The sequence below is a fragment of the Falco punctatus genome (assembly GCF_963210335.1).
Source record: "Falco punctatus genome assembly, chromosome: 9".
NCBI classification, from domain to species: Eukaryota; Metazoa; Chordata; class Aves; order Falconiformes; family Falconidae; genus Falco; species Falco punctatus.
The window spans coordinates 47,527,034-47,540,012 of NC_137589.1; the positions used below are offsets into that span (position 1 = coordinate 47,527,034).

The 12,979-nt window shown below is 55.0% G+C and overlaps 1 protein-coding gene across 9 annotated transcripts in view; it reads right to left on the reverse strand.

Moving 5' to 3' along the window:
- KCNT1 (potassium sodium-activated channel subfamily T member 1) overlaps positions 1 to 12,979 on the reverse strand; it is a 102,664-nt gene that overhangs the window by 37,334 nt on the left and 52,351 nt on the right. For 7 of the 9 annotated variants that reach the window (XR_013930464.1, XM_080402174.1, XM_080402173.1 and 4 more), the window contains one exon: positions 1,445 to 1,524. Coding sequence is in view for 8 of the 9 variants with exons in the window: in XM_080402174.1 (XP_080258300.1) it covers positions 1,445 to 1,524 (80 nt within the window). In the remaining variant the exon portion in view is untranslated. Of the gene's footprint in view, positions 1 to 1,444; positions 1,525 to 10,977; positions 11,020 to 12,979 lie in introns of all 9 variants that reach the window. The other 2 variants (XM_080402176.1, XM_080402179.1) reach the window with 1 other exon arrangement.

Genomic DNA, 12,979 nt, shown 5'->3' on the forward strand with positions numbered 1-12,979 from the left:
GCACCAATGCATCCTGTGCACCCCATGCGCCCTGGGCACCCCACACACCCTGCACACCCCATGCACCCCACACATCCTGCGCACCCCATGTGCACCAGGCACCCCATGCATACTGTGCACCCAACACATCCTGCACACCCTGTGTACCCCATGCACCCTGTGCACCCCATATGTGCACCAGGCACCCCATGCATCCTGTGCATCCCACGCATCCTGCGCACCCCGTGAACCCCACATGCACCAGGCACCCCACGCACCCTGGGCACCCCACGCACCCTGGGCACCCCGTGAACCCCATGCATCCTGCAAACCCCATGTGCACCAGGCACCCCACGCATCCTGCGCACCCCACTCATCCTGCACACCCTGGGCACCCTGCAGCACAGCCCCTTTGGTTTCCCACAAGCTTTGCACAGCCCCATGCACCACAGGACCCTGCTGAGCCCCAGGGGAGCTGCAGGAGCCCCAGGGCAGCACATACTTTGCCCAGGGCTCTACACATCCTACCCAGCGTCAGATATATAGAAGGCTAATACAGAAATAAATAACGATGAGTCAGCTCCTTGCTGGCCCCAATAGACGTGAGAGACAAATGAGGAGCTGCTGGAGTGTATCCCCCTCATTAGCAGGCATCCATTAAAAAGCATCAGACAGGCAGGGCCAGGGCCCCGTTCCACTCGCTGGGCTACAAACAGTTTGCAAGAGGAGGGCTGGCGAGCAAATCTCCTGCTTTATCTGCTCTCACCCCCCAGCCAGTTCATTGGGTTATTACTCAAATTACAAGTGAGAAATTCATCACATTTTCATTAAAAACTTCCCCGTGGGCACCCTGTTGTGCTGCGCTCCAGCTTTTAACAAGAAGACAGGATGCGGGGAGGAAAAGAAAATGTGAATTTATAAATTAACGAGCAGAGTCTCTCCAGACAGCTAATGACATCTCGGAGAAAGAAAATAAAAACACCATTAGTCAAGTGGAGGCTAATTTGGATGGCTGAAGGAGGAGCGGGTAACTCACAGCCTGCCTCGACTGTCACCATAGCCGCTGACCTCCTTGAGGGTGGGGGGCGCATCATTGGCTCCGTGATGTGGAAGTTGCTCCCTGACCCCCCCAGGGCAGCTCCCAGTGCCCACCCTGCTCCTGGCCAACTCCTCTCCAGTGGTTCCCATGATGTAGCTGTCCCCAGCGAACAAAGATGGCAGGCAGCAGCATCCCCTCCTCCCCGTGTAACTGCATCCCCCCAAACCAAGTTGGCCAACACCCAACAAAAAGCCAACAGGCAGCAGCAGCCTGGGGCTGGGCAGCCAGCGCTGGGGACACACAAGGAACCAGCCACCAGCAGATGGCAATGGCTTCTCGTCCCACGAGGACAGAGCAGGGCTCTCCTAGCTCGGGCAGGGTTTGGTTGCTCCCAGCAGACGCTCACTCCATGCATGGAGCACTCACTCGATCGCTGGTTTTTGATGAAGAAGAGTTTCAGCCGCTCCTTAAAAGTGTTTTCATTCACGTAGAACTCGACCTGCACCCTGTGGGGAAAGCACCCAGAGCAGCCCATCAGCAGGGTGGCAGGTCAGACCCAGAGCCCCATCCCAGCTGGGTAACCCCCAGAGCAGCCCACAGCAGAGCCTGGGCTCAGCCCTGGGCTCCCAGCTGCTCCCACAGCACCATATCACTGGTACCACCAGCCACGAGCACCAAGACATAGTGCATCGACGGCTACCAAAGCAGCACATGTGACCCACGGGGCCAGGTCTGGTTTTGGTTGAGGGCTTTGCTTTCATTCACGTGCAACCAGCTGACATCAGACTCACAAACTTCTCCTTTCCCATGTGCTTCACAACATTCAAAGCCTCTCACAAAAGCTGTGGCCTTGGGGCAGTCTCCACCAGCAATGTATATCTGCTCCAACCCCCTGTGGCTGCAGCAGAGCAGGAGGTGGCAAGGGCAATGTCCCCAGTATGCCCACGCTGTGGCTCAGCCCGGGTAGGAGCAACAGTCAGCACTGAAACTGTTAAAAAACAAATCTGATCTAAAAGGAGAAAAATTCCCTTTGTTGCTAAGATACCACATTTGGCCATTCCAGAAAAACCCAGGAGCTGTCAACCAACTCCAAACATCACTTGGCATTTGGAACCGCTGGTGACTTGTGGCACAGGGACAAGGTGCCACGGCAGAGAGCCGTCCGCCGGGGCACTTTGCAGGAACCAGCAGGGAGGCGTCGCAGGTGAAACCAAAACCGGCCTGTCCACCGCTATGACCACCATGGGCACTTCTTCACCTTCACCTGCTCCAGTCTCCATCACTGGCCCCCACCCGCAGCCCTTCTGCTGGTCCCCACATGCCGGGTGGATGCCCATGACCACGTGGATGGGGAAAGCCTCACCAAGGCTGGAGATTTCCCCCTGTGGATGCCAGCAGGGTCTGGGATCAAGCATACCCGGATTAAGGCTGCGCAGGCAAAACTGGCCCCAGCTCAGCTCATCTGCCTCCTGCCTCTCCTATTACTTTATAAATGCCCGCAGCACTTTGCAAACTCACTTATTCACACTAGGCAGCGTTATAAATTACACTCCTACCTGCTAAGTGCAGGCGAAAAGGGATTGTTTCCTGATGTCTCAGCTTTAGACTCCAAGCAAGACAAAGTCTGTTCATTACTGTTACAGCTGATAATGGAGTTAAGTGCAATGAATTAGTCGTTTCCTCTATTTCACTGTATTCGACAAGTCTCTTAAGTGCTACTGTTATTACTGGGTTTTTAACTGCTTGGAAGAGGTCATCAAGATGTCATTAATCAGGCATATTACCAAGCCAAGGCATAGACCAAGCTGAGCAAATTCACAGTGACAGTCATTAAACCTATCACCCCGTTTTATTTCGCCTGTGCAACCCTCATGCACACGTGGTGCCAGCTCCAGCCAAGCGTGCCACTCGCACATGCCACCAAATCATGATTTATTGGAAAGCAGCTGCTACTCACTCTGACAACAGAGGGACAAGCCAATCTTTACTAAGCCTTAAAGCTGAGCTGGCTGGGCAGCAAATTGGGAAGGAGTTTCATGAGACCCTCATTGCTCATTGAGTCCCTTGTCCCAGTACCCACTGGGGCCCTCTGGCATTTCACGGTCAACCTGACCGCTCATGGGGAAACTGGTGTGCAAAAAGCACGGCACACCCTTAAGAGCTCCTCAGGGCTTCTTGTGGACTCCCGTATCAGGTTGTAAATTAAAAAAGCTGACTTTTCAAGTCTCTTATGTCCAAAAAGCAAATGCAGAGAGAGAGAAAAACATCACCTCAGGCACGAAAGCTGGGATAAAATTTTATACGGGCTATCAAACTTTGCCTGTTTCTGCCATAACCTGGTAGCTGCTCTCTGGCTTAACCTCCCTCAGTGTGAGGTGGTGGGAACCCACCGGCAGCTGCCCGGTCTGGCAGCTGGCAGGGACTGGTGACAGACTGGAGGTGGCTGATCCACTCATGAGCCTGTAGCCTGTCCTCCAGCACGTCCCTAATGCTGCCGGAGCAGCACAGCCTGGACCAAGCGCAGCCCAGGGGGTGGGTGAGATGCCCCCGTCCGAGCCTCTGCAGAGCCGAGGGGCTCCACGCTGCAGGGTCACCTCATCCCCATCAATGGTGCTGGAAAGGAAAGAAATCAGGAGCCTTAACTGGGAAGCAAATGCTGAGCTCCTGCTGCCCACCTGTGGGCATGTCCCCTGCAGACCCCATGCCCTGCCCAGGCCCCTTGGCAGGGTGTCATGCACCGAGCAGCTCTGTAACAGAGGTGACAATAACTGACAGCCTTGGAGGGGCAGTCACCAATCTAAGACATTTGGCATTTGTGCTGGTTATAACAGCAGGGGATGGATGCCCAGTACAGCTGGTAGCACCCAGCAAACCCGCTAGTAGCGATGCGAGTGTGTCGCTCCTCACCAGGACATGTCATAGCATCAAGTGAAGAAAACGCTAAAATGCACTCATGGCAGCAGCTGTGGGGGTTCACCAAGAACCCACCTCATGCCAAACATCAGGTCAGTGGGCAACCACAGGCCTTGCTGCAGGGACGGCAAGTGCTGGGGAACAAGGAGAATTTATGAGCTCTGGCTCAGCCAGCACGATGCCTTAGGAGCGAGCAGCCATAAATGCAGAGCTTTGCAAGCGCAGCTGTAACACGTGTTAAAATTAATCATTTCCAAAGCCAGACTTGGCAAATAATTCCTCTGTGTCAGGGCATAAATCAGCTGCCACAACTGCTCACGACACTGCGCGCATAAGCAAATTGCTCCTTCGCCTTATTAAAAATGCCTAGGAAATGCTAGGAACTGGCCTTCAGCTCCGTCGCGAGCGCTCAGCACCCCATTTATCAGGGTCCCTAAGGATTAAGTGCACTGAAGTAAGAGAGACTTCAGGGAGCACGATTCTTCTCCCAGACATTCGCCTCTGTATCAAAGAAACAAACAGCAACATAAATCTCTGTCACCAGACAGATGGTTCGCTGATCTATAGCATTGCAGCCCACCTCGACACGATGAATATAAACGCGGATGGATAAAAGAACTGAACGATTAGAAAAGATCTAACTTTTAATGACAAAGTAGCCCATGTATTCATCCGTCATAATGGCCACAGGGAGAAGAAATGCTTGGAAAAGCAGATCTCCCGGGGGAAGCGGGGTGTTTATCACTGCAAAGAGACAAAGGAATAAAAGAATGTGGAAAAAACACGTTCCTGTGCAGACAGCCTGCCCTCGCTGCTGAGGGCTGAGCGCCAGGAGCTGTACGAGGCTCCACAGTCACAGTCCCGTCCGTCCCCCCCCCCCCCCCCGCCCCACGATGCCCTGCTGAGCCCCAGCACCCCCCATGGAGTCACTGTTACACAGGACTTCTGTCTGCAGGAGGGGAGAGGGCAGAGCAAGGGCTGGGCATGATGGGGACCAGGGTCCCACAGCCCACTCCAGCGCTGGCACCCGCTCTGCAGGCATGGGATGAAGGCAACACCCTGGCACCGACCCACAGCTGATGGCTTTTACCAGGCAGCAGCAACCACCCAAAAGTACCCAAGCTCCTACTCCACTTCCAGCTGAGGGAAGGAGATTATACCATCTCAAACGTACCCCTTAATTTCATTGTCAAGAAGTTACCTTCAAATAAAAATCAAGCTAAACTCTGACTGCATTACCACCCCAAAACACACACCCCAACGGGCTCTGCCTCCACAGCAGCTCAGCCAAGATGGTCCATTCAGACTGCCCCCTCCCCACTGCCGTGGCCGAGCATCCCTTCCACTGGGCCAAGCATCCCTCCTGCTGGCTGAGCACCCCTCCCACTGTCCAAGCATCCCTCCCACTGGGCCGAGCATCCCTCCCATCAGCTGGGCGTCATAGTGCCAGCCCAGCCCGGGCAGCACCCAGGGGTGCAGGCAGCAGCACGTTCTGCAGGAAGGGAGCAGGCAGCAGCTACTCCCCCCCACCTCACCCCAGATGAACCTCCCCAGGCCGTGCAGATAATCATCGCAGTACAAGGTTAGTTACAAGCCCTCTGCTTGGAAGTGTAATTACTGCTATTATGCACTTCATAATGCCTGAGCAATTTCATTTTCTTCGCTCGGTATTTATTGTACTTTATTAATCTAAGATTAGAGGCAATTTGTTGTAAGATGACGAGCTCCCAAAAAAGACACCAATAGTTTGTTTGAAACAGTGCAGGATGCAAGACCAGGATGAGCACAGCCTGGCTTGCCGGCATTAAAATAGACACCGAGGAGCACAGACAGCCCTGGCTCCACAGTTGTACCTGCCCTGGAGAGCTAGGGACAAACACGGTCCCCTTAAAGACAAGTAAACCACAAAACCCAGCAAACCCACATGCAGCCCTACAGCAGGGCTCACCGCACGGGCAGTGCAGGCAGGGATGGGGCATGGAGACATACCCCCAAGCTCTGCGTCCCAGGGAGACTTACATGGGCAGTCGGGCGCAGGCAGCTCTCCTCCCGTCCCCATGGCATGTGACAGCTGCTGGGCATGGCCTGAAAACTGAGATGGCTCCAAAATCCACTGGCTGGCCAAGGGAGCTGCCACCCCCCGCACCGGGACGCTGCCCAAAGCTGCGCTGCTGCTTTCCAAAGAAGGTCTTAGGCACCCAAGGCACTTCTGCTCTGTTTCGTAATAGAGACTTCTTGCCATGAGAAGTGTATCTTCAAATAAATATGGCTCTTGAAAGACAGGAAAAAAACTCAGCATCTCTCTACAGCTCCAGTCCTTCCTCTCACACTCTGGCTGGGTGGGAAATGCTGCTCTTGTCCCAGGAAATTTCTCAAGAAACTTCCGCCATCGTATAGCAGGATGCAAGCAAAATTCTTCAGAGATTTTGGGGGAGAAAAAAATAAACCAAAAAAAATATCCCAACAACAAAACCCGAGAAATCTCTGCAATCTGGTGGCCACTAACACCCACCTCTGCCAAGGCAGTGGCAGTCTCAGGTGAGAATGCGTTTCATCCCCCTGCTCCGGCTCAGCCCAGAGGACAGCTCTGCATCCTCCATGGAAAACCACACAGGTCAAACCATAAGAAACGTGGCTGCGGCCAAGTCTGGTATTTAAGAGACATGCTGATGGTCCAGGTGGGCTCACCGGGGACAGGCTGTGGGTACCAGATGCAGCCCTGGGCAGAGGAAAGTGAGGAGCAGCACTGGAAGCGCAGGTCAGCAGCATTTCCTCTCTCAGCATCCTGCAGCACAAGGAGCAGCAGGATTTTGCCTATTGAGCAAAAGGCGGGGGTGGCTCAAGGCACCACACCACCACCACGCTGCGGCTGAGCAGCCGGTGCCAGCAGAGCCCCACGGGGCACCAGGGGATGCTGAGCAGGGGCCCAAGTCCTTCCCAAATAAACCACTCAGCCAGCCTGAGGCAGGCTCGAATAAACCACTCGGCCAGCCTGAGGCTCAGATACCTGTTGATGGCAACCACACCAGCTACCCAGGCACATCTCCAGCAGCTGCCAGCCCTCCCCATATCCATCAGAGATGCTCTTTCCAGTTTTCCCACCGTTTTCTTGATGGTAACAAGCATTTGGTTACAGAAGCTACAGCGAGATGGATGACACCAAGTGACCCGTGCATACTGAACACCACCCCTATAGATATACATGTGTTTGCCATCCTCCATCTATCGCGGGGTGAGCGCAGGACGGGGGGCAGCTACGGCCCTTCCCATCAGAGCCCCTGGCTTGCCGGCAGGATGAGCTGCTCCCGGCGCAGGGTTTTGAGCTGAGGCTGGGGAACACGGCTGTGTGCGTCTAGAAAACCTGGGTGCCTGCCAAAGGGAGAAACAGGGAACAGGCTGCCCCCACGCTCAATAAGCAGTAATTGAACAATTACTCAAAGGAGGAAGGTTGTGGGTTTCAAGAAGGCTGTACAGGCTGAGCGCTGGCGAGCGTGCAAGTAAACAGCTTCAGAACCACGCAGGGCTGCACAGCTGCGGGGTGGCATCTCCTGCCGTCCCCTGCATCCCTGCCACGCACCAGGCAGCCATGCAGGGACCAGCCCCTCACGGGGGCTCTGCAAAATCCACCGCCTGGTTTTGCTTCGCTGCCGCTTCTGCAAAGCTGCAGGCTTGGCTGGCAGCCGGCAGGGCGCAGGCTGCGGCGTGCGCAGGGCAGCGTGCCGCGCTCTGTGCCACGGCCGGGCGATGCGCAGGTTCACGCATCCCGGGGAGAAGCCGGGCAGGATTGATGCTGTGCTGCAAGCCAAACGTGGCTGGACACCTGGCCGCTCCCTCAGCGAGCCAGGCGGCACCGCCAGCACGCTCACTGGCGTTCCTCCATGGGCATCTCAGCTTCTCCAGGGGTTTCTCAAACAGCTCTGACATCTCTCACAGCAGCAGCTTCTCCAGAAATCTCTGGCACGTTTTTAAACAAGAAAGCACCGAGCACCCAGAGAGGGACTGGGAGCCCCCCCGGTTTGTGGGGCACAGCCCCCCACGCCAGCCAATGCTGCCCCTGCAGAGGGGCAACCTGCCTCAGGGTGAGGAGCTGGGACCAGGAGGGCAGGTTCCAGCCCCCGGGGAGAGCACCTGGGAGGCTCCGCATGGTCCAAGAGGCCAGAACAGGGGAAATCTGCCCGTTTGCTACAACTCTCTCTGGTCCCGCATTCCTCAGTAGGGGCAACACTGGAGCCACTTTTCCCCTCGCTCTGCAGAGCCCCAGACAAGCCCCACAGATCACGGCAGCACCAGCACAAGGTGCTCTGCAGGTCCCACACCAGCCTCTTACAGGCCCCCTCGCAACCACCGTGGCCCTGTGGCAACCACTATGGCCCCATCATAGCCACCATGGCCTCATGACAACCACCATAGCCCTGTCACAGCCACCATGGCCCCTTGGGAACCACCATAACCTTGTCATAGCCACCATGGCCCCATGGCAGCCACCACAGTCCCACTACAGCCACCATGGCCCCATGGCAATGACCATAACCATATCAGCCACCATGGCCCCGTGGCAACCAGCATAACCCTGTCACAGCCACCATGGCCCCGTAGCAGCCACCACAGTCCCACTACAGCCACCATAGCCCCATGGCAACCACCATAGCCCTGTCACAGCCACCATGGCCCCGTGGCAACAGCCACGATCCCACCACAGTCATCATGGTCCCACTGCAGCCACTGTAGCCTTGTCACAGCCACCATGGCCCTGTGGCAACCATCATGGCCCCATCACAGTCCCACAAGACAGCAGCTTGGCCTCTCGGCCAGGCTGCCTGGGTGGCCCCGCCAGGCTGATGGAGCATTGTGAGCCATGGCTCACGCAGCGCCAGGAATGAGTTTGCTGAGCTGCTCAGGCTCCGGGCAAAGCACATGCTGAGGCACATCATGAACGATGATTAGCAAAATTGAGTCCCAAACCAATAGACACGCTGCACTGGGAACCAAGATGCTGTGGCACACATTGCCCCAGGACCAGCTCAAAACCTTGTTTCTTCAAGATTTCACACATTTACCATGGGAATAATTTGGAAAAAAAAGTATCTCCTGTTTTCTTATAGAGGGTGATTTCCACCCAAAGAAAGCAGCGATATTGCCAGCCACTCTGCAGCAAATTAAACACAGCTGGATGCAGGTAATGGCATCCTGGCTCCAGCAGTAACACTGCAATTTTATTTTGGGGGGATGAAAAGCAAGCTCCAAGCAACCACTTCTGGAAAAACTCTGCCCAGGACAAATGTTGGCTTCACAGGCCAGTCCTCATGGCCACCCATCTGGCACCAGGAGATGACCAATGGCCTGAACTCATCTGCACAAGCACCCCTGTGTCAGCGGGACAAGGGCTGGGCAGGAGGCACCGTACCGAGGGCACAAGGGCTCCGCTGAGCCAGGACACAGGTGCTGGGCAGCCCTGACACACACTGCAGGGAAGGCTTCATGAATCTGGAGTGATAAAAAAGAAATCTGCTGCTGGACTTCTTTTTCCTGTTTGCTTTGTTGTTTTGTTGTTTGGGTTTTTTTAATTAGGGATGTGGCTATAATCCCTCTCCACCTGGATTTAGCAGTTGCAGAGCTCATTTTCAGGCACCAAAGTGCTGGAGGCAGCGGGGGATGCGCTCAGGACTTGGAGTTGAAGATCCATCTGTGCCAAACCAAGGCGCAAGTGGTGGTGATGCACAGCAGGGTCTGCAGCTCAGCACCAACCCAGCAGCACCCTTTGCTCCCAAAAACACAAGTTTGGCTCCGGGGGGAAGCAGGACATGCTGCTTCATCCCAGGGCTGTGCCAGTGCCTCCCCAGGCTGGGAGCCCCAGCTCAGGGCCATCCCCGGGGGATGGTGCTGCTCTGGGTCCTGGTACATGTATGTGCCTTGGGAAGGGGGGCATGGCCAAGAGAAGCTGGGGAGCACCGAGGGGCTCTGTGCTGTGTCTGCATGTAACCCTACCGACACGCCTGCAGCAAGCTGGGGTCAGGCCCTAGCCTGCAACCCGCTCCCGGAGCTGGGTGCTGAGCCAGGCAGGATGGGGAGCCTTTCCCAGCGGTGATGTGCTACGTGGGGGCCTGATCCAGGCTTCTCCCCACAGGGCAGAGGGCTCTCACTCAGCACTGTCTGAGGACGTGCACCCCCACCTGCGGGCACTGGGCAAGGACACGCTCATCCCCTGAGTCACCCTCCCACTGTGTCACCCATCCAAGGTCTCAGCAGCCTCATGGCTGCATGGAGCAGCCCCAGCCCTGGCCCCACGCTGCTCTTGTTTTACAAGATTTCATGCATTTACCATGAGAGTAAATCGGAAAAAAAGCAGGCAGGGCCGCACAGCAGCACCACTTGCTCTTAATAAACTAATAATAATAATAATAATAATAATAATAATAATAATAATAAACATTAAAAACCAGAAAGAGAAGAAGCAATAGAATAACACGCTGTGTTTTGTTTGGCTTATTTGTTTTGCAACATTGGAGATTGACACTCATGAGTCTGCTCCTATAATTGCCTCTGCTGATGAATCTGGATTGTTTAATTAGAGTCTGCGCATGGAGCTCATCACTAATGGGTAATCACCAATTTGCTGCCAAGGATATAACTTCTTCCCCAAGAAACTTGTCTGACTCTGAGTGCAGACGGTCCTCGCCATGGTGGGAAGCACTGCCCTTTCAGAGGGCTTTGCTGGTCCCGCACACAACTCCTTGTTGCCAAGAGCAGTAAAGGACAAATCTCTTGCCAATCATCTTCCCTAAAAGCAGAATAATCTATCACTAATTTAAAGTCAAGGCTAACCACTGTTCTTGGCAGCAGGTACTGCCCAAAATACTTAGCTCAGAAGACACCATGCACACATGCACCACACAAACACCCCAAACTGCAAGGGGGTTTTGCTTTCTGGAGAACACAGTTGGCTTTTCCCACTGGAAGAGCGATGGTCCCCAGGGCTGGCGGTGCCACAGCAGCCCTCGCCCCCTCCCCGCGGCACCAGCGCGGGGATATGCATGCGATGCACTTACTGCGAGAAGGAGGAATCCACGCTGAAGTCCTCGGCGTGAGGCCTACAGAGCAAGAGCATCACAGGACGTGAGGGAAATGTACAGCTGCTGGGCAGAAACCGGGGCGACAGCCGGAGCCGTGCCACGGGGAACGCCAATGCCGGAGGGACAAGCAGCCACCCAAGTGCTGGGCCTGGGGTCGCACCCTGTCTGGGACATTTCCCTGCTGATGTCCCAGAGTGGGGGCGCTGGGGACTTGGTGATGCTCTGGTGGCTTTGCCAGTCTACAGCCCCTTTAAAGGCTCAGCTCCACGGATTAACACGTTTTATGCTTTTTTGGGGGTTTTATAATGAGTCTCACAAGCTGCACTGCTGTATTGTCTCAAATCAGTGTCATGCTTTCTGTGGAGAAATTAGATTTTGAAAGATGCTGGTTGGGATGTTTTTAGGAATCTAACATTGTGTTTCTCCTACACATACCTTCACAGAGATGATCTTAGACACAGGTTATGACCAGAAAAGGGAAAACAAAAGAAAAGAAAAGAACAGGATGGAATGATGAGTGTAACACGGCGGGTCATGGCAGGGGGAGAAAGACAACCATGAAGATGTACTAGAGCAGGTGGAAGAGGAAGGGACCGTGCTCGTGTACTGTACATCCCGCAGCCAGACAGCAGCACAGTGCTATGAAACGAAGCAATTGCAGCTGCAAAGGAAAAAAAAAATCCCTTTGTAAAAATGACGCTCTCTTCAAGACACATCCATCCCCATGGATGGCCACGAGGCCCCATCACCACGGGCATTACCTGAGAGTGCCTGAGCTGCAGCCCATCCCTCTCTCCCAGTCTCCAGCAGTGCCCTCTTTCCTGTCCTTATTTAACGTGAATCAGGGCAATCAAGAAATACAACCAAAGCAAAGGGGGCAACTGCAGCTCATGAAGGTTTTTCTTTTATTTTGCTTTGTGCTTTATGAGTCCACAGCACTCCGGCACAGTCCCAACTAAATAAAAGCAATAAATTCACATTTCAATTAGAATGCGAGTCCAACGGAAAGCTAATTCATCCCTCAGCTACAAAGCACACAGAGCAGCCTCCCTGTGACATGATGTAGTTTGCTACTACTCTTCTTTTATGATCTGTGCAAAGGCTGCAGGGAGCAGCTCATGGCCCCGGAGCTGGAGCACCCGCAGGGAGCACAGGCTGCGCCAGAGCCACCATCCTGGGTGACACCGACAGCACCGTCCCCCTGCATCACGCACAGGAGATGCACCGTTTTGGAGAGATGCTGAGGCCCTGAGGGAGGGGGCTGGTGCGGGGGCTGAGGAGGTACTCTGTTGGGACGAAAGGCTCCCACGCAGCCCCGCTGGTGAGCCAGCCCGGTCACCAACCCTCCACAGGAGCTACTCAGGGGGCCGTGGGGCTGCTGGTGGGGACAGGAGGTGGCTTCCAACCCAGCCCTGGCTGAGCCTCTGCCACTGCTTCTGGCCTCCTAGCACATCCAGCCTGGGGGCTGTGCCCCTGGGGCCGCACACCCAGCCTTGCCCACCAATAACCCACCTGCCACAAGGAAGCCACTGACCTACCATCTTCCCCTGCCACCCTGCTAGTTTTTAACGTGCCGGTGTGATGCTCAGGGAGCAGTGAGTTAGCTCACACCCAAGGGGTCCCAAATGGTCTCTCGTGCCGCCTCTCCCAGCAATAACAAGCCCCGTCGTGGGGGTCTTAGCTGTGTCGTCCTCCAGAGCAGCCCTGGCATTTATTAACAACAAACAACTCTGACTTTCTCCAGCTGCAGAGCAGAGGCAAGCGCAGCCCCGGGAAGGAGCCTCGCCAGCTCAGCCTCCCTCCTGCCAAATTGGATTATCCCACATTAGCAGCAGGGGCTGTTCAAGCCCCTCCACTTGCATTTGGTTTTGCACAGGAGCTTTTTCTGCCTCGCAGAGATGTTTATGGGGAAGAAACAGCAAATTATTTGGTTTTCTCCTAATACGCTGCCAGCTGGCAACCGGGAAGACTGTATGAA